The sequence below is a fragment of the Fusarium solani genome, assembly GCF_023522795.1.
Source record: "Fusarium solani strain SB1 chromosome Unknown bctg00000001, whole genome shotgun sequence".
Lineage (NCBI taxonomy): Eukaryota > Fungi > Ascomycota > Sordariomycetes > Hypocreales > Nectriaceae > Fusarium > Fusarium solani.
In genome coordinates, this window is record NW_027072156.1 from 4,821,634 (window position 1) to 4,846,134 (window position 24,501).

The window sequence follows — 24,501 nt, forward strand, 5'->3', positions numbered from 1 at the left end:
AGGGCCTGAGACTTTTTCTTTTGTTTTTCCCTTTGTTTCCATAGATTTGCTGATTCATTAATCATTAATACTAGGCCGTAAGCATCATAAACAGCTCAACAGCAGCTCGGTCAACGCCTCACGACCTTCAACATGCAACGCCATCTTTGGCAAGACTATGCAGTCTTCCCATTCCGGACCCAACTTGTCGACCATGATTTCCATGTCGTGGCTAACAAGCCCATCATAGACCCAGCTGCGAGGCAGCAAGCCGAACAGGGCTAGGTAGTGCATGAGGATCACCAACGCACACGGCCTCTCTTGTCGAACCAGTTCCAGAAACCCGGGCTCTATCACATCAAAGGCCCATGCTTTGATCTGCTTTGTGAGCCATAAGTGATCGCGGGGAGATTCCAACGCCGAAATCAGTCGGCTCACTTCTGTTCCGGCTCTGTGGAGGGTGTCAAAACACATGCCGTCATGTATGCTTCGATCCCTCTGAATCGCGCGGAGGATGCCGCTGGCAATGCGGTCTGATTCTGGTACATCATGGAAGGACCCGTATAAGCTGGCGCCAGATAGCTTCTTTGCCTGGCCCTCCGAGATAGTTGGCTGTAGGTGAATGTTCCGCCGTCCGTGGGCAAGCGTTAGCCAGTTGGCCAGCCACAAACCAGATTGTTGAGATACGCGGTCTGTGGCGAAAGACATGGTGGCAAGCAGGACAGAGGCACCCTTCACGGCCGCGGTGTTTGAGTCGGTCATGTTGCCAATAGCTTGGCGCAGGGTGCGTAACGCTTGGTCTCGATAAAGATAGACGGGAAGGGTCTGGAGAAGCTCTGGCTCCGTGCAGCCGAGATGAACCATGGCCATGAGAAGGATGGTGTCCATCAAAAACTCGTGTTTGTAAGCAAGGCGCGGCAGTTCGACCTTCAATATCGAGGCGATATCCTGGGTGAATTCGGCGGCAAGGCTCTCGGCCGTGAAGATACAATAGTGGTGCATCATGCGGAGGTCGAGTAGGTGTTTGGCGACACAGTCGGACCCTGCGACTGTCTCGTCGACGGATGGTGTAGCCAACAACAGCTCTGCGCCTTGTGTTTCGGGGGCGGCAGTGACAACATCCGCAGCAGGGCTGGCTGACTGGTTGAGAGGCTTACTAAGTGGTAATAGTAAATAAGGAGCTTATACCCGTACTAGCCCTAATATAAAGTCTTCACCCGCAAAATATCCTATTGTTGGCATATCTAGTTTCCGTATTGCCTTGTGTCGGAATCTCTCGGGGTCTTTGTCGTGCAAGGATCGCCACTTGGGAAAGCCGAAATGGCGTTGTATAACATGCCTTGACTCATTGCAGGCAGTCCATAGCCCCCCATCGACGAGGTACGTCGAATGATTACCCTGGTTCTGGGTGATGTCCGTATTGTGGTTCCCGGTAGGGGACTTTTGCTTGCGATCAGGGGCGGCGAGACGTAGGGAACCCTGGCGTGTGTGACAGGCAATGATATCAATATTCTCGTCTGTACCGTTGCCTGAGTTGGGTTTGTAGAGTTTGAAGGTGTGGACGCCAGGGAGAGATGGTCGAAGCGCGAATTTCCATATCTGCTCCCGAATATCCCAAGGGAAATAAAAGAAGCGATGGAATATGTTATTCATCCTGAGATACTAGGATGTTGAGGCCGACTTGATAGATATTTCGCTTGAGGCTTTGACGAGGGGAGATGGATGCGAGAAGGAAATCTGGAAGGCAGTCTCTCCTTATGTTTCATTTGGATAGCCAACGTCAAAATTGGCTTTTTGCAGCCCGAGTTACCGAGTCTCAACAGATGCAGCACGCAAACTTTGCAGTCTGAGGCTAAGCTCTCAGACACTTGCCAAAGTCCGAACTATGAATATCGAGAAGGTTTAGGTGAGCATCAAGTTTGTGGCAGCTAAATGACCGAAATAGCTGTCACTACAGCGCCCGTGTACTGCAAATATAGCGTGGAGAGAGGGTTGGCTCGCTTCATGGAATCTCAAAATGGATTAAATATTTGGTTCACTCGATGCTTTCACTAATAACCCCCTTGTTACAAGGCCTAAGGATATTTAATGTTATTTACTATACATGAGGCACCGTAGGAAATGCTCGCGCCTCTCAACAGTAGATATCCTTCCACCTTGTAAATACACTAGCGCTAATGTTCAACTACTCTTCTTGCTACGTATGAGCTCTAGCCTTCGGATCCATTCTGGAGGAGCGGGAGGAGCGGGCTTGGTTTTATCTATCCGCTCTATTTTGATAGGTTCAGACCCAGTGCTCGCGTACTCTATCGGAACGTCTAGAGGGTGTAAGAGCATTGGGAGTTGCTGTAGGTTCTCGAAATCGCTTTTCTGTTCTTCATAGCTCACGCACCGGCAACCATGGGGCTCCCTATTTTCGCGAACGTACTCCTTATACCTCTTAGAATAGCTTTTCTTATTAGCGACCCTCCTTGCGATAAACTTCTTTATGTCCTCTCGCGTTTGGAAGGCCGCGAGCTTCTCATTAGCTATCTCTTTGGTGGGCTTTGGGGGTAAGTAATATGGGCTGTAGAATTTGTGCATGAAAAATTCCTAAAAGACGCTGTCGATTACTTCGGGGTAAAGAAGCGCGAGAACTACCGAGACGTGAGGGTTAGAAGGCTCGCTAATACGTTGTTGCCATTCCCGGTCTAAGGTGGCTCTGGCTATTGCTGCTGTGTTCTCTCGGCGATGGATCTCTTGAGGGATAACATCTCATAATCATAGAATATCCCCATTTGGCTGATTGCTTGAATCGTATCGGGCGAGAAGCCGTTGATCTATGCTAGTGCAATGAAATATGAGGTCGGGACTATGTAGCAAAATTCCTAGTCCAGGACGGCGACGAGATTTAACTCATTGTCCTAAAGGATGTTATTACCTTGTAATGCTATATCCCTATGCATTAAAATAAATGGCCCCTTGCGTCTTGTTCTCGCAAAAAATGTGGTGAGCATATGCTTGTAAAACTCCTCGTGAGCAAATATAACCTCGTAGCCAGAGTCCTCTGAGCCGAAGTCGGGATCTTGGGTCCGGATTAATTGATTGCGGCTTAACTTCACTAGAGCGTGAATGTACTCCCTAGATTCCGTAAATGTCTTGTTCTCTGGGAAAATGATAGAAGGGTTAAGGTTTTCTTTTTCTTGGAGAACTAACTCTATAGGCATTGGTCTGTGGCGGATAGTGATGTCTGGTGAGTCTGGTGTGGGCATCCCAAGAGCACTGCTTTCAGGGAACTTAAGACTGCGAAGTTGAATGTAGAGATCTGCTAGCTGGTCGTGGACACGTTTTAGATCCTTGCTTCGCTTTGCTCTAATGGTGTAGTCCTATTTGCTGATTCTGCGGAAGAGCATGGCGTTCAATGATGTGCCTTGGATGTGTTCCATGATAATGAATGCGTGGCCGATCGGACTTGAGGCGCTGTAGGACTATGTATGAATCTTTGGACTGGAATGGTGGTTTTCTCGGTGATATACCTAATATGATGAATTTTCACCTTGGTGCTTGACAGACGGCCACTCACATTATGGTAGTAACCTCGGAGTTAATCTTCTCGTCGATCCAGGGAACGCGGCCGGGGAAAGGGATACGGATGACCTAGCGGACCGCTGAATTCGAGGTTGGCGGCGTGTCGAACTGAACTGATACGTAGACGTTGAATGATCTATGCGAAATGGCTACGACGGTGCATGGTGTGCTATCATGATACGACGAGGCAAGGGCGTAAATAGAATTGCTTTTTTCGTTAGTGATGTAGCGGATGAAGTCTTTACGCTTCCTGGCGATTCGATCTTCAATAATTCGGTCTCTCATGGTTGACTTGCGATGTGGAGAACAGTGGCATCGTCAGCCGAGATTGGCCCCTACTCGATTCCTCAGGCATCAAGCTCAGGACCAATGACCTACAGGAAGGTCTTGGTACTGAACAACTATGGCCTAGTAGATACTGGGGAACACAATGACCACTATGCCATACGGCAAAAGTAGAAGATACCTTCTGCTAATGCAGAGGCAATTTGGGGCATTTATGTTGCTCAACACCTGCAACGCTTTGGTGAGTCCCATTAAGAAGGCAGAAGAGGTAAAAAGAGAAAGTGTGAGTATTACAGGGATTCTGTCGCAGTGTCCTATTGGCGCCCAAGGTAGACTCTTCTTATTGTTGTCTCATCTTAGCCTAGTTTTTAGATACAAGTATTTCCTATTCATGCATGCTTTTATGACGATATCCCATACAAAGATTACCTGTCAAGATTTGAATTGACTAGCCCTTGACTGCGTATCTCTTGCCTCTAGTCAAAAGCCCCGAGGCTCGTCCAGGAAGGCATCAGCACTTCAGTTACAGCCAGCAGCGTTGGCCTGGCCTCCTTGATGGTGTCTAGCAAAAAGCCCCATGATGCCTCTCTTGTTGTTACAGGCATTGCCAGCGTTACCAGCGTTACCAGCATTACCACCAGCGGTGTTTCCAGTGGTATCAGCAGCAGCATTGCCATTAGCGTTACCATTAGCGTTGCCGTTGGCGTTGCCGTTAGCATTGCCGTTAGCATTGCCATTAGCATTGCCATTAGCATTGCCAGCGGCGTTACCATTGTTGCCTCCGGCCGCGGCATTGCCAGCACCCGCAGCAGCGTTCCCGTTGGCATTGCCACCGGCATTACCACCCGAGTTGCCATTGGCGTTATCAGCTGCATTGTCGTTGCCACAGGCATTAGCATTTGCAGCGCCAGCAGCAGCTTGGCCGTTGGCGCCGTTTGCATTGCCTTGGTTTCCCTGGTGATGTCGACGGACAAGGTCTTCGTCTCTCTTGCTGTTGCATCCAGCAACCGCATCGGCATTGGCGTTGGCGTTGGCGTTCTGGCCACCTTGGTTGCCCTGGTTGCCTTGATTACCTTGGTTGCCTTGGTTTCCCTGATGATGAGGCTTCATGTTATTAGCATAGTGAAAACCAGGATCACAATGTTTAATCTCACCTGTCGAACTTCGAGACTGCCAAAGAGTGGTAGACCACTCACGGGCAGGGCTGCAGCAGCCATCAAGGCCTGGAGAGGTAGTTAGAAGAATGGGACTGGCGACTTGTAGAGAAAAACCATACCGTGTATTTGCCCATGGCAGCTCCTGGCTGGGCACCCTTGGACAAGGCCTGGGCTGTGAGGAGACCGATGACGACGTTGGAGAAGTACATATTGAATTAGGGTAGAAAAACTGGCCGGCAGTCGAAAATATTCTGGATAATCAAAGATGGGACTAGCCCTTGAGAATTGAATCAATGTAAGAAAAGCTGAAAAGGCGCGCCGGGCGAAGATGTAGAGAATGTTGTGGATGAAGAGTGAATGATTAAACCACATTTCAACAGAAGATTTGAGCTTCTTATACCATTCACCTCCTCGCCTTCATCTCTTAGCAGTTTAGACAGAACCTCAAAATAGCACCTCCCACACCGATCTCTGAAGTGTAGTTGACGCCCTGAATGCCGCGATGCGAGTCTAGTGATGCCGAATTACCGTCCCCTCTGAGGGCCGAATATCCGACTTGCACAGGAATAGAAACGGTTGACACGCTCGCCAAACTTGATGCTCCTATACTAGGCGGTTTCTGGGTATTTCCGAAGTCATGGTTCGTCCGTATCCAACCATGAGACTGAGATGACAGATGACGGGTCCCGATCTGCATCTTGAGCGCGTAAAAGATCAACTACCAGGAAGAACTTTCAGAAACAACGTGATTCGCGGATATATCCCCTTTTCCCCAGGTTTCTGCTAGCCACAGGGTCTTAGTCAGGTTTCGGTGTACCCCTAGCCAAGATAAGACACTAGGTGCTTCAGGTTCTCTTTTGCAACCAACCCCTGTTACAGATGACCACCCCAACAACGAGTGTCCTATTGGTCAGAGTCGGAGTTTTCTTTCCCAAGTGTTTTATCCTGATGGGACCTGCTCGCGCTGATAGGCGACTCTGTTTGGTTTCGCCAAGCGAGTTTCGACATTGTGTTTGAGGTCGCGTTTGCTACCTACGCGACTCTTTTGGCGTCTCGCCCTGTCCCTTTTCTCGGAAAAGCTTGGCGTTTTCGGTCCTTGGCCGCCTGATTAGCGTCTCAAGCGTCGGCGGTTGGCCCCGAAGCAACTTGCAGTGGTGAAAGATCATGACGTTGATGTGGCACCACGACTTGAACTGCATGTTAGTATAGATAGCCTCTCTTCCATTTCGTGGCATGTGTCGTTGGGCATTTCCTTCTTCGTCGATAGATTCGCCATTCTTTTCGTGTTTTCGGGGTGTCAGCTGGCTGCACCTACTTTTTTCATTCCTTTCTCTCCAACTACCTAATTCTTGAACTCACCATGGACTCGAAATATGGCCCTGTTCCTTCGGACGAAGAGCAGCAGTTTGAGGAGAAATCTCTCCTGTCTCCTTTGCCAAAGTACGCACAGGTCGTTCCTCCTCTGAAACGGTATTCGACACACCCATACATTGTCTGGGTGTGTCATGGATTGCTGTTGTCTTTCTCACTGGCATTCTTTGTTCTGTCTTTGATACTTCACATCCGACAACCCTTGAGCGTTGGCTGCTCCCAAGCAGCTTCTCCCTATTGTAAGTCTCCTTTACTCCCACTCCGAGCTTTCTCTAAGGCAACGCAGCTCCCGCAGACGTAGTAGCCAACTACCGGACGGTACGATACAACATAACTCCAACCCTCGAGAGAACCGAATTTGTCGGGTATGGCCCAGAGGTCGACAAGGCATGGAATCACGTCACATATGATGTTGGAGACCAAATGATCACCCGGGAAGAGCTTGATCGACTGGGACTTGATCCCGCGTCTCTCACGATCAAGAGCCCCAAAACGGGCCAAGTTGGCTATCGTGTTGGCGTACAGGTCTTTCACCAGCTCCACTGCTTGAACTTGTTGAGGCAGCATAGCTTCAAGGAGTATTACTCCGACAAGGGCGGAGATATCGATGTGGAGCCTAAGGACCTGAGAGGGCATCTCGGTGAGTTGATGGACACAAATCTTTTACTTGTACTAACTTGGTACAGACCATTGCATCGAAGTGTTGAGGACAAGCCTGATGTGTCAAAGTGATACTGGTGTATTCACCTTCAAGCACTACAAAGGGTTTGAGAGCCATTGGCCCGACTTTAGCACGCTGCATACCTGCCGGAACTTTGATGCTATTCGAGACTGGGCTTTTGAGAATGCTGTGGCGTTTGGGAATGAGGATGATGATATTACGATGGTCATGTAACGAGGAAAACATCCCGTGAGGAGCCTGCACAGCCATCAACGACATGATAAGATCAAACCAATCTCGATAGTTCTATGATAAAACCTCAGTCTGCAAATTTGAATGATAGTCTGGTCCAGTAGCCACCCTGAGCATCTAGAACTGTGTCTCCCGAAGAGTATTGACCCTCTTGGCTGAATCCGAGTTGCTATCATCAGAAGAAGTTCGAACACCCTTTTCTTGAATCTGGATCCCAGTAGAGGTAGCAGAAGGCTCGATGCGACGTCCGGCAGCATCGTGGGTGGCATCCCACTCTGCAAGCTCGTCGTTGGGAACCTTTCGGAGCTGGTTGCTCTGAGCGCCGTCCTCGAAACTGACGAGTTCCTGTCGAAGGTGGTAGCCCTTCCACTTGGGAAGAAGGAAGGCCCAGAGCCAGTAGTATCCACCGCAGATAAGGAGACTACAGTGTGTCAGCCAGTGCGTCACCCAGGGATAGATGAGGGGTTGCTTACATTGCAAGACCAACGACGGCATATGTAGCATACCAGAAGCTGACGTCTCCGGCATACTGTCCGCCCTCGGGAGGGTACCAGGGCATGATGAGAAGGTAGAGCTGGATAAGAATGTTAAAGATGATGACAATGTGCCACGCCTTGAACTCAGGCTCGGGCAGGTTGGCCTTGCTTCGGCGCCAGCGGACAAGGTAGAGACCGACAGCCATGGCTAGGTTGAAGGCAGCTGAAGGAAAAGTGCCAAGATCGTTGACTGTTTGGGTGTCAGGAGGTGAAGTATCTTGGTCAGGTGGTAATGGTCACTCACCAAAAGTGAAGGCATCTCCAGCGGGAATAGCAAGAAGCATCAGAGCTGTAAGCGACCAGATGACGAGGTAAGGGCCTAATATGTGTCAATAACTGTGTTCTTTGTTGTTCTGGCTGATGGCTTCTTTTGGAAACATCACCAAGTTCACAGGGACAACGGACCTAAAGGGGTACCAAAGGGCCTCGTAGAGACCCAAAACCTAGTAAAAGGCAAGACGCCCTGTCGGCCAGACTCTCGGATTCTTCGGGATAGGCCGATGATGACGGCGATCATATTACCGAATGAGGAAAGTGCGATGAGGAAGTTGAGGCCACGGACAGCTCCGCTATCTCCGAAAACGGCTTTGAAGAAGAGGCTTGCGGCTGTGAGGCCAGAGTTCTCGAGGTCTTCCTTAGGGACTGTCACGAAGGTGGTCAACTTAACTGTTCAAGACCAACGATTGGGCGGTGATTGTGTACTTACCAGCAGCAAAGAATGCAACATTTGCAAACATGTATAGGATATAGACAGTAGTCAAGGCGGCGGTGGCATAGATCTTGAGCGATCGCACAGGGTTCTGTCAAGACCTGAGTCAGCCGAGTCCCATCACCACAACTTCGGGTTCTTACCTTGACCTCGTTGGCGACGTTAAAGGCGTTGTTATAACCTCCATAAGAGAAGATGATACGGTACAGGGCAATGGTCATGCCATAAGCTGATGCATTGGAGCTGCCAGACCACGCATCCTTGAAGTTGGCGGTGGGGTTCTCAACTCGAGTGCCGCCGCCGAGGACGACGAATCCGGTGATGATGACGAACAAAATAGTGCAGACTTTGACGATTCCGACGGCGTTGGAGAACCAGTAGGCGTATTTGGTGTTGAACACGAGGGTCAGAGTGGCAAGAGTGTAGCAAGCTAGAGCCGTGCCCTTGATCTGCCAGTTGGTGCCTTCATGTCCTGAAATAGCCCAGAGATAGTTGGCCATGACTGTCACGACGTATTAGTTTGCGTCTGTGATGTGGGAGTGAGGCCTGACTTACCGGTCGCGTTTGCACTTCCAAACGAGAGGATGACGCTCTGCACGGCAAAAGTTGTAGGGAAGAGCCACATGGGACGAGGGTAGGCTTGTTCGAGGAAGACGACTTCGGAGCCGGATCGACTGGGGAAGTAGGCAGTAAACTCGAGGTAGACAGCTCCAGAGGCCATGCACAGCTAATTGGGACTAGGTTAGTCTCCGGTCTTGGCAGACTATATCTTAGAAGCAGGGAAACATACCAGATAACCGAGAGTCCAGTAGACAAAACTGACACCAACAGAGCCGGTACCAGACAGAATGGAAGATGCTTCGCAAAGTCAGTTTAATTCCACTCCAGTCAGACATCAAAAACATACGTGTCGAGTAGATACCAGCGCCAATCATCATGGTAATGTTGAGCAAGGTGATCGTAACAGGACCGACCGAGTAACCCAGAGGGGAATTGTTCTCAACAGGAGCACCGCTGGCATCCTGATAGGTAGCCTGGGCATTGTTGCCTCCCTTCTCAGCAATGTAATGAGTGCTGCCATCAGCAATTTCCTCCCTCTGGCCCTCTAGCACAGTGGCAGCCTCGGCTTCTCCGCCACTGAATGGTCTTCGCCAGGCCATGACGTAGAAACAAAACAAGAAACAGCAGGGATGTTCAAAGAAGTAAAGAGAGCCAAGCCCGTAGTTGTAGCCAAGGATTGCTGCATGAACTCAAGAAGCAAGCTAGAAGCCCAGAGCTACTTATACAATGCGACCTCGGCGTACATGATTTTGACCTCGGGATGCAAATAGTTGGCCGATATTCTAGCGATGTTTCTCCCCTGCTGTATATTTCGACATTGTAGGGGCGAATGATACAACCAGGGGGGCCGAGTGGGAGGGTGCGCAGGGTGCGCGATGACAACAGACGTCGCTAACATGGCGAAACCGCCAGGTACGAGAGAAATCAGGTTGGATTGAAACTTGGGAAAGACTATCGGATGATTTGGCGTGTCGTTGAAGAAACCGTTTGACATACTATGTAGAACTCTTCGAGAAGGATTCTACTCTTCTCTGCATGAACGATGATCGACATGTCCCAAATCACCTCGTCACGTCTTTGAACAGAGATATAGTGAGAGGTCCACTTTGGATCTCACGAGCTTTGATCCATCGGCAAGAAGCGGCTCGACCCATAATCCACGTTGGTTCGCATATCTCCATAGTTCAAACTCGTAGATTGAAAGGACCCATCACTCCCGGTGGGATATTGTGGGAGAGCCCCCCTTTTCAAACTCTCAGCTTGGGATCAGCGGCCCGCTGAAACACACAACATCACCTGTATATTTGAGATGGCGTAATCGACAAAATGGGGACACCCTGGTTCTCGGACACTAGGAATCGGGGCCGCCGATTGCGTGATAGATCTCTCGGCCGATGAGAGCGGAGATGTTTCCGGGGTGCCCGGCAACTTCGTGCCGCTCATAGGATGAAGGCTTCAAGGGTGTGGTGAGTTATTTGTCAAAGGCGGAATGTCATCAGCTCGTTATAGCTATGGTAAGCGGTCGCACGGGCTGAAGTGAGGAATTTGGTTCCGAGTGTGGGATGCTGGGAATTGGGATGGACCGTTCGCTTTATTACGTACTGCTTCAGCTTGACTGGCCTGTTTTGGGTATCCGCAAATGGTTCCGCTGGCTGGAGACCGTGGCCGGAACGATTGCGAGATTCAATAGTTTATTTCGTCTTGTTGGTTTGGTGTCAAGGACGGACCTATTACGGCAAGACTATTACGTTACATTTTACTGACTAAAACCTGAAGCAGTGGAGACGAGAGAGACTCCTAGGTAATGGATATATTCTCCTGGTATATAGTTCCTGCTGGCCATCACATCACAAGTTTGAGGCCTCGGTGCACTCTTCCGGTCCGGAGTCTGTATCACTGCTACCCACCTACCCTCACAACTTTCAAAGATGCTTTTCTAGTTGGCATTCCAAATACATACTCCTAAATCCTCATTTACATGGTCGGCCCAAAAGTTGATATCAATGCCATCAACCTCCTGTCCGCTTCCGAAGTTGGATTTCAAGCGTATTGCCATCAGCAGACTCTGATATAGAATACACCTCCTTATCCAGCCCTGTTGTCTTTGTCCACTTGTCCACCTCCTTGTCTCGCATCCTATCGGCTGACTCCAGGGCGTTGGTGGTGCGGGCTATCTGCGCAACCGCCTGCCACGTATTTCCAAGCGCAGAAGCCCTCGTCTTAACCATGAAGAGCGCCACTGTAGCAAAGACCAAGATAAGATGGTAGCCAACGAGGATCAAAACGATAACAAGTCCAGTCCATCTCATCGGGATGAGTCTTTGTGCCGAGTGCACAGTTGTAACTGGATGCTCAGCGTTGTAGTCTGGCAGCCAATCATAGTATGTCATCTGGTATAGCCGAGTGAGTAGTGCCTGGATTGCTTTGGCTGGGTCTCCCTTCTCTTGGATAATCCGCTGAAAAACAGCAGTATGCGCTCGATGGGCCTTCCACTGTGGCTCGTAAAATGTGCCATACCTCATGCTCCAAGCGGACTTGGACCCGAGAGGAAGCTCGGCCCAGACACGACCGAAACTTGTATCCACGGCTGCCCTGTCAAGTTCGTCTTTGATATCTCTTATACGGGACACAATATCGAGGCTGAGGAGGCCACGGTCTGCAAATTTCCGAGAGAGCGCGCCTGAACCGAACTGAAGGCATATGTCGTCGGTATCAGTAGGTTCGAATGGAATCGTTGGCCCGTACATTGTGACGTTGTATTCCAGCGGCCGAGCAAGGTTGAAATAGCAAAGAGAGGCTGAAAACACATCCAGGCCTTCAGCATCATACACTGTCGTCCAAAGACCTTTGGACTTGGACGTCAAATTTCGAAGATTCTTGGGTACGAGGTCCTCAGTGACACTGTCGTCAGTATCATTTACCTCTACATCAAGCACAAGCCTTCTAGTCGTGTTGAGGATGATTATCGGATGGAGGACATAAGGCATGCCACTTTTCGGATCTGATGAGGCAACAGAGGGGTACTTTTGACCTTCAGGAGAAGCCCCAAAACAGAGGGAGATGGGCCAGTTTGTCTGGTGGCCCTCAACTGTAGGTAGCTGGCATTCAAATGCGCTGATATCACCCTCTTCACCCACACGCAAGAGCGTGCCACCCCCAGACATTTTTTGAGACCACTCACCAGAGACTCGGTTGCTAGTGGTTCTTGGACAATGCTAAAGGAGTCCAAGGATAATGGAGCGCAGATAGTACGGGTGTTGGCGACCACCGCAGGCCCAGAGTAAAACTCCAAAGTCGTTCTCGACGTTTCGTTTGAGAATGGCAGCATGGCACGATAAGTATCCCCCGTGTCGCCAGGAGAGGACTTGCCGATTTGAGCTTCTGCGAATCGCCACTGTGCTGCGGGTTTGGATCTCCAGTAGGAAGCTCTATTTACGTCCTCGAGCTCTATGTCATGTTCGAATGTTATTGCCTTGTTGCTGGTCATGGCTGGAGCCGCGATGTCGTGGGTTTCGAAGTCGGAGAGTAGGATGGTGGAAATAAAAGTCGAAACGAGCATGATGGTGACCGCGATAGTGACGATAAAAGAATGCACTAGTCCCGATGAACTATGTGTAGTCTGTCTAAATACTGCGGGAAGAATGCCGATAGGGGTCGATTTCGATGACCGCTCGGTGGACAAGAGCGGGATATCCTTGAAAGACACACCAGATGTCTCTAGCATGATGGCCGCCAAAGCCGCCACGAGAAGACCGAGCTGAAGAGATATCGAGGTACGCATAGCGGCAGAGCAGATGGTAACGGTTCCAGGCGCCCATCCATCCCAGACGATGGTCTGCCACAGCTTTGGTTCGTTGCGGTCCAAGGATGCCTCAGCACCTCGCCAAAGGAAAATGAGCACAGCTAAGGATGCAAGATGAACCAGTGCGCCAATCACGAGTGTGAGCACGCCTAATATCCCAATTCTCTGCCACCAGGCATAACGATGTCGTGGGCGCTGTGGCCCCGGCTCTGGGTGTGGTTGTTCAAGGGACTTGGCACTCGTCCGAGACTGGTTCGAGGCCGGCTGACGGATCGCATTGTACTGACCAAGTTCATCGGGAGCTGTCTCGAAGCGGCTAAGGTTTGAATCTGGGGTTGACGGTCGAGATATTATCTCCTCAATGTTGTCGACTTCTTGATATTGAGCCATGGCCGAAACAAGGTGTAGGTAGGTAGACACCTAGGTAGAGGAAAACATCGAGAAACCGCGCAGCTCCATTGTCTTTTTTAGCCCGACATTTCAGCCCAATGAAATGTTGGCAAGGCGGAATGTAAAAATAGCAATCGGGCTGAGCAACCATCGGGGATCCTGGCAAGCAGGCTGGGAAAAGTGGTGAAGACTACAAATCTGATAGGAAGAGCACGTACGCCACAGCATCACAGAAACTGCGACAGGGGCCGCGAAACGAAACACGACTGGATGGGAAAATAGACAAGGCATTCTAGACTCAATCAAAGCCTCCAGGTGGTTGCTGGCTTGCATATGTCTCTGTTTCATATCTGTGTACCTATTCGACAACACCGTAACAGTGGCGTCGACTGGGTAGCCACCATACAGGTAGCCGCTGATTTTCTGGGGCGGAATATTTGCTAAACACAACTCTGGCATTGGACCAAATTTGGACGAAATCGGAACCTGAACTACTATTTATTAGGATCACAAATAAGCTGTATCTTCAAGACATTTTGCATCATGGCTTTGCTGTGTTGATAATTGCAATTCTCTTGCTGGGTTGCCTTGATCTATCTTTGGACACAGAATGAGGTTGAATGGTGTTTCAGCCTTTCTTCCCTCGCTTTATAGACGCTTGCTTATTCACATTGCTTGACTGAGGGTACTGCTGCAACATTGCTGGGCAATACCTAGGCAGAGTGACAAGCATAACCGTAAAGATGATAGTTTGCTACAACATGACCTATACCAAAACGGCCATCTACAGATTCGGTCCTCGAGTCAATGTCCCTGGCCGGACAGCAAACTTCCCAGCATCGTACCCCTTGGGCCAGATCCCATTCTTCCCCGGCGCCAAGATACCCTTGGGATCCAGGGCATTCTTGATGGTAGTGTTGAGATGCATCTGCGCATTATTGTTGAAATTGTACGTCTGCGCAATCTGATCCATCAACGCCAAATGCGTCCTATATTCTCCCCATCCCCTCTTCGCCGCATCGTCAATCAACTGGCTGATTAGCCAGTGGGCTCTGCGGCACGAGTCTGGGTCTTCGCGGTCAAAGACTAAGCAGACGATGTGGTGCATCTCTCGCATGCCGATGCAAAAGTCGCCGATAAAGTCGAAGCCTGCTTCTTCACAGCGCTTCTTGGATAGCTCGTACTGGGCTACCGCGTCGTCGCCTGTTACTTTGGAGATGGGGGAGAAGAAGAGGTGGGCTCCGTTGGGGAGCCATTTTCTGGAGGCTGGTTAGGGAATGGCAGGCTGGGGGAAATGGTTGTGACAACTTACACCCACTCCAGTTCAGTCGTCGTGGGGATGCCTTGTAGTGTGAGGTCTCTAGTCTGCAAGACAAGATTGTTTGGCATGTCCTCGGGGAAGTAGAATTTGGCCCCTGGAATCACCGAGAAGGCCTCCTTGACGATCTGCCACATGACCTTTCTGATAGGTTCAGGTCCGTAGAGGGCACCGTAAAAGTTCCACCGTCCTAGGTTGAGCTTCTTTGCAATCTCATCGAGTTCCTTGTCGGTTAGAGGATGATCAGAGGATGTATACGACGCACGAGTGCCCTTTCAGCTGTCAGTCTTGCTGTTTCATGTGCATGGTTATGGCCAGCTTACCATGACAGCTGCATCCATGAGGATACTCCTCACAGTAGGCACATTCTGGAGAACCATTGATGTCCTGAGAGGCCTGATGATCTCGATGGCCTGGTGGAGATCCTCGTCTCGGGGAAAAGTGATCATGTACGACTGATAACCTCCCGGGTTCGGCATAAGCCAGACACCCATCTTGACCACGATGCCTAGGGAAGACTGGGTGAAGATGCCGTCATTGTACGGGCCAAAGCCGTAGTTGAAGAGTTGCCAGGCAGAGTTGGACTCTTGATCATGTGGAGGCGCGTTGGGGTTAGCATTGGGGTTTGGGAGTGCGCCCATTCCTGTGCGGACGAGTGTTCCGTCCGGTAGGACAACTGTTGAATGTTAGATATAGCGTAAGGGCAACGAAAACGTGGTCTGATGATTACCTTCCATGCCGCAGTGCATCATGAAGTGATCGCCTATGAGCTGTTAGTGATATTTCAGTTAAAGGCGTAGTAAGAGCTCAGACCATAGGGCGTGTAACCAACTCCTCGCTCAGTGGTATTGCCAATGACAGATCCTCCACCAAGGTCAGGAACATCAACCCAAAGCTTGTCCCTCAAGTTGTTGGCGACCAAATATTCGTGAAGGTCTGTAAAGGTGACACCAGGCTCCACCAGAGCGTACGCTCCATCGACGTCGACTTTGAGGACCTTGTTCATGTGCTTGCCGAGCTCAAGGCCAATGGATCCAGGAACTCGGGGAGCAGCACCGCCATAGCCAACATTTCGGCCAATGGAGAAAGGCCAAAGAGGGATTTCGTATTCATTGCACAGCTTAACTATTGCCTGAACTTCGGCAACGTCGCGGGGCGTGATGACGGCTGAAGACACGAAGTAGGATTTGCCGGTGATGTGAAACATATCGTGGGCTTTGCTCTGATCAAGATACTGGTCCTTGCTTAGCTGTTCCTTTTTGGAGATGATGGTGACATTTTCTGGGCCGGTGATCTCCCTGGCAGCCGCAATGAACTTGTGGAAGACGGCAGCGTCTATGCCGGGCGGCAGGGTCAACGGATTGGCCTCGGAAGAGCTGGCCATCTTGGTGTCAATTGAGGCTATACTGCGGGGTTGCAAGTGAAGAACACAACTAGAAGCCCAAAGATTTTGAGGTAAGAATCTCTGAGGAATTGCCAGCTTAAATATCTCAATGGCACATAAAACTCCACCTGTACGTAACGATAGCTTACCTACATGTCTCAAAACCTGATAAACAAAAACCCACCATGGCCCGGGCCGCGACTCATGCAACGATGCAAGCTGCAGGAGATGTGGAGGCTCGGGCACGGCCCGGACATGGTAGCATAAACAACACAGCGCACGGTGGGGAAGTATTCGGATGGTTTTATGCAAGTTAAGGTCCGGTAAGCCGACATGGTGTTGCATTGAGGGTTGTGCATCTTGGAGGTTTCGGCTGGATAAGTGATTCCGGGATACCGGCATGCATGGGTTATGGAGAACGAAAGCATCTTGATAGCTTCACTATAGCCTAGTATCAGAGGCTGGTTTTGCTCCTTGGCTTGGTTAGGCAGAGTCCTTGCTTGATCATGAATTCTTGATATGGTAACGCAGAGCCTCCTCTGGGGCGGATGAGACATTTATTAAGTCAAAAATTAGATATAGTGCGTGCATCTCGCAAAGACCCTGGATGCATTCATCAAAAACCACGATCGCCCAGATGTGGATTATGAACCATTACTGATGATGCCAACCTACGTGTTTCGGAAACCGCATTCTTCCATAGCTATATTAAACACTCACAATGCCCAATCAATTGATTCATTGAATAAACGTGTACGAGGAAGACCAACAGCATCTTATGCACAAGTGTTGGCGCTTATCGCGCTGCCCTTTTGATGCTTCCGCCAGAGTCGACAGGGAACCCCAAACTCCAACATGTTTCAGCCATTGCTCAGTCAAGATCTAATGGGATACATATTCTACTCTCGAGGCTATAATTACCCATTTCCTCGACTCTTGAGAACCCAATAACTAGCCCCAAGGAACAATGGATCCGACAAATCGGCACCGGCACTTCCCCTCACCAGTAATCAAAAACACCAAGCATCTACCGAGCCGATAGCTTCACAACCCCGCAAAGCTCGCAGATCGCTTCCCCGCAAACAAGGGGGCCATCGGCACTAGATCGCGGCATTATTGGAGACGCATCAAAGGTCTGGGGGATCCTGGTAAGGAGTCTTGAAGAGGCTTCACTACGCGGCACCAAGCCTACTTGGAGGTTGGTCCGCGTACGAGTCTGTGTCCGTGGCGTCTGGCTCTTGTGCCACCTCCGCATTCCAGCTCGTGGCGGCCCGAGAGTCAAACTTTAAAGACGTGTACTGCCTCGGCTTACCTTTTTGTTGATCGGCGTTTTTGTAACTTCAAGTGGGATATGAGCATGCACGCGTCCGCAAACAGAACCCATTGTTGCATTGCATACTTTCCAAGCACGCCACTGTCTATCTTGTAATCCAAATGACTGTAACTCAAGAGCCTCTCCACAAGGCTGCGGTCGTGGTCGTGAGTTCACACCCCTCATATCAGTAATCTGAAAGCCTGACACAGAACAGCGTTCAGACTCCAGCTTCCGCTTTGAAGTCCGCTCAGTACCAATCCCGCAACCCAAACCATGGGAAGTCCTCGTCAAACTATCCGCTACAGGCGTCTGCGGCACCGACATGGGTCTCGCAGCCGGTCATCTCGGTCCATCCCGTGATATCCTCGGCCACGAAGGTGTAGGCCGCGTTGTACGGATCGGTGATGGAGTTGATCCCAGTATCGTCAAGACGGGTGATCGCGTTGGCATTGCTTGGGTTCGTGATGTCTGTGGACGATGCTCTTGTTGTCGTGAGCCTGGTGGCGAGACGAGATGTCGCGAGCTTCAGAATTCGGGGCGGAATTGGGACGGGACTTTTGCTGAGCATTGTGTCGTGCCAAGCCGATATGTGTTGGTTCTCCCGGAGGATCCTGCTCTGCCGGATGAACTCATCGCTCCAGTGCTATGTGGTGGCGTCACGGCATACAAGGCAGTCAAGACGTGTGGAGCTACTCCAGGAGAGTGGGTAGCCGTTGTTGGAGCAGCTGGAGGCGTTGGCGGACTCGCCGTGCAGTATGCAAAAGCCATGGGATATCAAGTTGCTGCTGTCGATGTCGGACCTTCTCAGGAAGCCTGTCTCAAAGCGGGAGCCGATGCGTACTTTGACGCTACAGATCCAAACATTGTGTCTGCCCTGAAAAAGGTGACTCCTGACGAGGTGGGAGCAAAGGCAGTTGTCGTCACTGCAAATTCCGGCAAGGCATATCAGACAGCGTTGGATTTGGTTGCTGTCTTTGGAACCTTGGTTTGCGTGGGGATCCCGCCTCCAGACCAGCCCTTGACTCTGCACCCCATCACGATTATGGATCGAGGAATCAGGATCATCGGGACTTTGGTCGGTACACGGACTGACACTCTGGAAGCTCTTGAGTTTGTCCGGAGAGGAGCTGTGAAGCCAGTGGTGAACACGGTGGGCTTTGATCAACTGGATGATGTGACGAGCAAGTTTGGTAATGTAAGTGTCCCCTTTTCCTGTGAAGAATACGAGCTAATGATGGCTTAGATAACCGGGAAGTTTGTTGCTCAGTTCTAGGAATTTGGATCAGGCGAAAACCCTTGTGTACCTAGTCACATTTGTTCCCTTGGTAGCCCATCACCCTTAAAGCTCCTCTTGGACGTCCATATCCATATCCACATCCTCCGTCTTCCATCCCGGAAGAGGCTGAGGGTGCATAATATCCTGCGCTATGCTGTGCCAAAAGGCACAAGTGTCCTTTGAATTTTGGTCGTCTTCAACTAGCTTCCATCCGTCCGCCGAAGGCTTCATGACATTCGAAAACAGTTGCCCAGATCCATTGACGACCGGCCATCCACCATCTCCAGTACCATTAGTATTTCCATACCGTGCGAACGACGAAAAGTATCGCAGATAAGTCGGTATGATCACCGAGCGCAGCCGTAGTGCCCATTTGTTTGCCGCCCAGACAGGGTATTTGAACACCCTAAACATAACGAAGATCTGTCCCCGTATATCGAGATTAGCGAACAGTGGGACTAGATCAGTTGCATGATAGGCCAGGTCATCGTTGGGAAAGCCGTAGTTCATGGCATAGGCCTGTTGTGGATACGAGTCGAGGAGGTCTCTCGTGTTGCATGTGAAGGATGCGTCTCGGATGACGTGGCGTAGGCAGAGATTGTAGTCGCCCTTGTAATCTCTCACACAGTTATAGTGGTTCGCAATTTTTGTTCTCAAGGGAGCATAACTATCGCCTGGAAGGAACATGGTCAAGAACCCGTAGAAGGTAGCGTTATTGATGACACTTTCTGGGGTAAAACGCTGAGCATCATTCGCACAGTGAGAGACGATGGCGGATTTGATCCCTGGCCAAAACTTTCCTAGGTCAAGATGTCAGCATGACCGTCAAGACGGCAGGTTGTTGTTACCTACCTTGGGAGAAGGCCAGAGTAGGGATCGTCTTGATCCAGGCATTGTCCACTGATGGCCCGATGGGGAAAAGCCCAGTCTGTTTGACGTTCTCGAAAAGCTTGATGTTCGCCAAAGCCAGGGTTTCCAGTGAGAATGACGGGTTTCTGATGCATTCAATATCGTATGGGGCATGGCAGCCAAGAGAATTTGAGAAGTTTTGGTAGACTTGATCCAGCTGGCCGCCGACTGAGTTGTCCCACGCCCATTCAAAGGCCGGGCTTTGTGTAACGAAACGGGTGAACAACGGATCCTTGTCTCCATTCTCTCGGATGAGGTGGTGAAGAATAGAACCACCACCGGCTGACTCTCCCCAAGCGCTGACAGCGTTCTTGTCTCCGTGGACCTGGCCAATATACTTCTGAACCCACCGGAGTATGAGGTTCTGGTCGTACAGCCCAGCATTGGGCAGGCCGTTGGTCTGCATGAAGGAGCCAGCCAACCACCCAAAAGCTCCGAGCCGATAGTTTCCCGCGACTAAGATGGTTGTGTAATTAGAGGCTTTGATAAGAGACCTCCCATTGTAGAGGGGCCCGGGATTCATCCTCTTTGTACCGAACGCATATGCCCCTCCGTAGAACCAGACGGTTACGGGCAGTGGCGGTTGGGAAGCTGGGTCGTCAAACACCGACCGCGGCACATAGACGTCAAGGAAGAGACAGTCTTCAGTTCCACTCCAGACAGGCGGCTCAGTTGTATGCGACTTGTCGGGGTCAAGGTCCTGGTTAGGGCTGCCAAGGGGACTTTTACCGCCAGGTCCATTGGTCAGTAGGAGTGGGTCGAATTGGAGACAATCCGTAACCTTGGGGGCTACTTGGACGCTGCTGTTGCGGTCCTGTGGGAAATCGGATGCGCCGAAACGTACCGGCTGGGCCCCGAAGCGGACATTCTCAAATAGGTAGATCTTTTATTTGTTAGCTGGGTCCATACCCGAGTTCGATACGGGTCGCACCTTTTTGTCCGCTGGAAGGACGGTAGCCGGGTATGATCCCCAAGGAAGATCGAGGGTAGGGAGGGGTTTCGCTCCATGAGCGATGGGAAGGAGGCTCAAGGAGCCGAGTAGGAACGTCTTCAAAATCATAGCTGCGAGCTTTGTTGGCATGATAGAGTATCTGCCTGTGCGTATGTTGCCCTACTCATATACTTGAGCTCATGTTCTAGATTGAGCATGTGTACTTCTGTCAATACTCAGCTCTCCACAAACAGATATCACATTCCGCTAGTGTGTGATGAGTTGCGTAAATATTGGCAGCTGAACTGAAACATTGCTTAACCAGAGCGGGGGCGACATAATTAGAGTTAGATCACTGCGGCTGGATGCATCGCCTGAATTGTGCCTCAATGTGATTCGGGCTTTTGGGGATGCTTATAGAGCTCAAATTGGTTATACCAAATTCCTCAGAGATTTGACGTTGTACTACGGATGTCTCCCGCGCTGCCAAGAGTAGTCGAAGGGCAAGGCTCCCCAGTGCTTTGCCCAGGCCCAGGACGAACTCATGCGGGCTCAGGTTAAAGCGGCATCGACTCAGGGTTACGGGCAGAAAGGGAAACAGGGCCCATCTATATTCGCAGCCTTGTGTGCATGTTATCAGTCACGAGTCTAGAGACCTGTCGCCGCTTCTACCCAGGCTGTAAGAAGCTCAATAATCTGTTCGGTTCTTCTATATATAGTCTCAAGCAGATATCAAGATTCGATGTCAGCCTACACCAGTATGTTCTAGAAGATGGTATATAAATAATTTTGTTAAAACGAAGACAGCTTACTTCAACCTTCAAGACCCTGGGCTTTTGTCCAAGTTCAAGTCAATGATGTTGCAGTCTCAGATAGCAAATGCTACTAGTGAATGATATCCCGTCAACTAAGAAACAGTTCTCCAAATCAAGGGTACGTTTCAGAACAAAGCGTACTCATCCCCACCCTTGTCGTCGTGCTGCTTCATTGGCCTAGGCTTCTTCCCTCGAGGCTCAACAACAATCCAATCCTTCACCACAGCCGTCCCATTTGCCAGAGCAACCAATTGCTCATCGGTACAGCTCTCTGGCAGGCGAACAAAACACATGTTTTCCAGGGCCTCCGTTACCTTATTCTTCACATTCGCCACACTCATCGGACCAGTGGTGCTATAGTTCCCGTTCTGTGCCAGGTTGATCTTTCCGGTAGCAATGTCGTGGCCAAACATGGCTCGTTCAAAGATCTCGTACATAGTTTCAGGTTGGTAGGCTGGTACACCGTGTCCGGCTTGAAAGATTCGTGAGAAGGAGAGGTTACCGTGCTCTCGTACGAAGCCGGCTTTACTTGACGAGTTTGTTGCGATGAACTCGTATCCTGCGGAACGGAATCCTTCGGCATCCTGAAAATTCAAGGCCAAACTGACGTTCTCGCCGCCATACCCTGCATAGAAGAGTCAGCATCAGAAAGTTGTAATGCTTCGGCGGTACTGACAAGGGCATCGGTAGTCTCGATCACCGTAAACAATGGCTACATTGACACCACGCTTGATCACCTTTTCCAATGTGGTAAAGCTTCCAATCATCGGATCGCCGGTTTCTCCCAGAAAGACTTTGGCGATAAGTCCCCAGTCGGCGGTGAAGTTGAGGGGTACGCCAAGCTCTTGATGTACCCAGGCCTGGTTGAGGTAGTTGTCCATGTAATGCCATGGGAGCACTGTAACGTTGGAAACAGTAACGTCGAAGGGGGAGCGCTAGGATTGTTAACATCATGAGCATTCTTCAGTCATGGTAATTCAGACTCACATCAGAGAGCGCTCCATATGCGCCTTGTATAACTCCAAAGCACATATTTGTCGCCTCCACACAAGCTTCATTCACAGTCTCATTCGTCCCAAACCTCTCAGGATCGCCTTCCGACACCAACCCACGGCATCGATCAATGAGAGCGTAGCATCCTTTATCAGGGGCTACAATCTGGGCCATGAGCTCTTCATAGACCTCCTCCGACAAGACCTGGATGCCGTAAGTGTTATTGTGACCGAATGTTGGATACCCCATTGTCATAGCGCGGTAGTCTATGCCGGGTTCGTCTAGTCCGAGGGTTGCGAGGTTAAGGGTCGTGGCGTTTTCAAGAGAAGCTGTTCCGTTTTCGATGAGTTCGTTTTGGTCTTGGAAGTAGGAAAAGAAGTGTGGTCCGTACATGCCGCCATACTACATAGAAGGTCAGTTTTGAGCAGAGACTGGCTTGGGCTCACGTACAGATGAAGTCCATAGGGAAATCTCATCACTCTCCGTGTTCCATTCCGGAAACCTTGACAAAAGTCAGTAACCTAGTAGCGTCCAGCTTCATTCGTCGACTCACTCGTTGAACCAAACTTGAGCAAAAGCCCAGAAGGTTCTCGCAGCACTCATTGTAGTTTTCGGGACCGTTTCAGGGATTCTGGCGTCAAGAGTTGCTTGAAAAATCGTAGCATTCACCTCAGGAACTTGACCATCCTCTGACGGGGTGAAGGTGTGGGAGAGCACATCCAAAGTCCCGTTGACCAGTTTTGCGTATGAGAAGCTGGTTCCGATGGGCTGGTCAACATACAGCATGTTGACATTGTTGTTCCAGGAGAATTCATTCAAGGTAGTCGAGTTGCCGTCAGGGTCGAAGAGGCATGGAAAACCAGATGCGCCGTCAAACGAGGTTGTTCCTGGTCCTCCTCCGAGGTAGATCGACGTCGGTGCGTTGCACGGATTATTTCGAGACTCTGAAAAGCCTCCATTGAGTACATAGTCTTTGAGCAAGAGATGATTTTCTGCGACTTACCAAAGTACCAGAAAAAGAGGTGTGCAGACGCATCATCATCCCAGTCTTTGGCATCCGGGAGTAGATGCTTCGGTAGAGTCACGTAGCCACTATAAGAGTTGACACCACAGGTGGTCTCGCAGATGGATGTCTGTGGACGACGAATTATCAGTGCGTGATCATCCAATATCTCCTGAATCTCGCTTCAATGGTGAGGCTACCTTTTTGTACGAAATTTCTGCTCCTTGAAAGAGCTTCGACTGCAACACTTCAAGACCCTGAGGAGGAGGCACGAATTGTTGGGCAGCCGTCAAAGTCCCCAAAGAGAGGAAAATAGTAGAAAGGGGCTTCATTGCAGATAGAAAACAAATGGATAGAAGTTAGTACTAATGAAGAACTGATGATTTGACTTTATTCTGTAGGAAGCATCGCTTGTTTATACCCATCTCCCTCCCTACATCAACCCAAACCCTCCAACAGAACGCGTATACAGTGTCCACCCCGTCGTGGCTTGGCCGATGAATTCATCAACAGTTGACTCGATTCATAGAATCCTCCTTTTCTACGTTTCCCAGAGCTTGATGCTGGACTCGTCATTCTTTGGCGACACGACCAATGAGCTTCTCGATCGTGAAACCCCAGATGAAGTTGGTTGGTGATTGTGCGGATGCCTGCTAAGCGAAACAATTAATAGGATCTGCATTGACCAAGAAGGATGGGAGGACGCTCGGTACGGAGTGCATCAATTGTCCGTTGCCGGCGTGGGATGGCAAAGATGACCGCCTAGCAGGACGCAATGACATGTCTGGATTAAATGCATACCTGTGTTAAACTCCCATTCAAGTTAGATTTTGCTTAAAAGTCAAACCAAATCTGCTTGATTGACCTGGGCAGACACTCGGCACGCTCGGTGTGCAGGATCAAGATCAACAACACCAAGTCCACCAAGCGAACCATCGCGATCATGAAGTCCGGCGAACTGGCCAATCAGAGCTCAAACCTAGCCCAGCAGTTCCGGGGCCGGTCTCATTTTTAGCGAGTCAGGAGTCAGGCCATAGCTCCCTGAGCACAGCCCGGTTCGAGACTCGGCGTCGGCCGAGACCTTGGCACTTAAAGGACGCGCAACACCATCACGACATTCACATTGGCAATCATCAAAGAGGAAAGTGAGGTGCAAAATAGTCTCTTCAGCTTTGCATGCATCGCATTCTTGTATAGTGTATATCAATCCGTCTGGCCTACTCCCCCAAATCCCTTGCATTCCTCAAGGGAAGCAAACTTTTGTCCCGTTTCCCTTCCCGTATCCTT

The 24,501-nt window shown here is 50.3% G+C and overlaps 9 protein-coding genes across 9 annotated transcripts; 2 read left to right on the forward strand and 7 right to left on the reverse strand.

Moving 5' to 3' along the window:
• Positions 1-84: 84 nt before the first annotated feature.
• On the reverse strand, positions 85-1,632 carry MRS44_003623 (uncharacterized protein; the record flags this gene model as incomplete). The annotated part of the gene is made up of 2 exons (XM_065623265.1): positions 85-1,119; positions 1,174-1,632. The coding sequence occupies 2 exons, from the start codon at positions 1,630-1,632 to the stop codon at positions 85-87; spliced, it is 1,494 nt and encodes a 497-aa protein (XP_065479337.1).
• A 2,718-nt stretch (positions 1,633-4,350) lies between these two features.
• On the reverse strand, positions 4,351-5,197 carry MRS44_003624 (uncharacterized protein; the record flags this gene model as incomplete). The annotated part of the gene is made up of 3 exons (XM_046283005.2): positions 4,351-4,935; positions 4,986-5,054; positions 5,108-5,197. The coding sequence occupies 3 exons, from the start codon at positions 5,195-5,197 to the stop codon at positions 4,351-4,353; spliced, it is 744 nt and encodes a 247-aa protein (XP_046137744.2).
• Positions 5,198-6,348: 1,151 nt separating this feature from the next.
• MRS44_003625 (uncharacterized protein) lies at positions 6,349-7,254 on the forward strand (the record flags this gene model as incomplete). The annotated part of the gene is made up of 3 exons (XM_046279368.2): positions 6,349-6,598; positions 6,646-6,999; positions 7,046-7,254. 3 exons carry the CDS (start codon positions 6,349-6,351, stop codon positions 7,252-7,254), a joined length of 813 nt encoding a protein of 270 aa, XP_046137745.2.
• A 135-nt stretch (positions 7,255-7,389) lies between these two features.
• On the reverse strand, positions 7,390-9,677 carry MRS44_003626 (uncharacterized protein; the record flags this gene model as incomplete). The annotated part of the gene is made up of 9 exons (XM_046283006.2): positions 7,390-7,693; positions 7,746-7,998; positions 8,053-8,127; positions 8,214-8,450; positions 8,515-8,608; positions 8,661-9,019; positions 9,073-9,244; positions 9,308-9,375; positions 9,425-9,677. The coding sequence occupies 9 exons, from the start codon at positions 9,675-9,677 to the stop codon at positions 7,390-7,392; spliced, it is 1,815 nt and encodes a 604-aa protein (XP_046137746.2).
• A 1,410-nt stretch (positions 9,678-11,087) lies between these two features.
• On the reverse strand, positions 11,088-13,270 carry MRS44_003627 (uncharacterized protein; the record flags this gene model as incomplete). Its single annotated transcript, XM_065623266.1, has 2 exons — positions 11,088-12,176; positions 12,260-13,270. 2 exons carry the CDS (start codon positions 13,268-13,270, stop codon positions 11,088-11,090), a joined length of 2,100 nt encoding a protein of 699 aa, XP_065479338.1.
• Positions 13,271-14,054: 784 nt separating this feature from the next.
• MRS44_003628 (uncharacterized protein) lies at positions 14,055-15,972 on the reverse strand (the record flags this gene model as incomplete). Its single annotated transcript, XM_046283896.2, has 5 exons — positions 14,055-14,529; positions 14,583-14,860; positions 14,912-15,264; positions 15,319-15,351; positions 15,402-15,972. The coding sequence occupies 5 exons, from the start codon at positions 15,970-15,972 to the stop codon at positions 14,055-14,057; spliced, it is 1,710 nt and encodes a 569-aa protein (XP_046137749.2).
• Positions 15,973-17,406: 1,434 nt separating this feature from the next.
• MRS44_003629 (uncharacterized protein) lies at positions 17,407-18,560 on the forward strand (the record flags this gene model as incomplete). Its single annotated transcript, XM_046283897.2, has 3 exons — positions 17,407-17,451; positions 17,502-18,482; positions 18,531-18,560. The coding sequence occupies 3 exons, from the start codon at positions 17,407-17,409 to the stop codon at positions 18,558-18,560; spliced, it is 1,056 nt and encodes a 351-aa protein (XP_046137750.1).
• A 66-nt stretch (positions 18,561-18,626) lies between these two features.
• MRS44_003630 (uncharacterized protein) lies at positions 18,627-20,553 on the reverse strand (the record flags this gene model as incomplete). The annotated part of the gene is made up of 3 exons (XM_065623267.1): positions 18,627-19,363; positions 19,416-20,355; positions 20,404-20,553. The coding sequence occupies 3 exons, from the start codon at positions 20,551-20,553 to the stop codon at positions 18,627-18,629; spliced, it is 1,827 nt and encodes a 608-aa protein (XP_065479339.1).
• A 790-nt stretch (positions 20,554-21,343) lies between these two features.
• Positions 21,344-23,546, reverse strand: MRS44_003631 (uncharacterized protein; the record flags this gene model as incomplete). Its single annotated transcript, XM_065623268.1, has 7 exons — positions 21,344-21,843; positions 21,895-22,153; positions 22,206-22,613; positions 22,662-22,713; positions 22,765-23,164; positions 23,215-23,344; positions 23,415-23,546. The coding sequence occupies 7 exons, from the start codon at positions 23,544-23,546 to the stop codon at positions 21,344-21,346; spliced, it is 1,881 nt and encodes a 626-aa protein (XP_065479340.1).
• Positions 23,547-24,501: the final 955 nt, after the last annotated feature.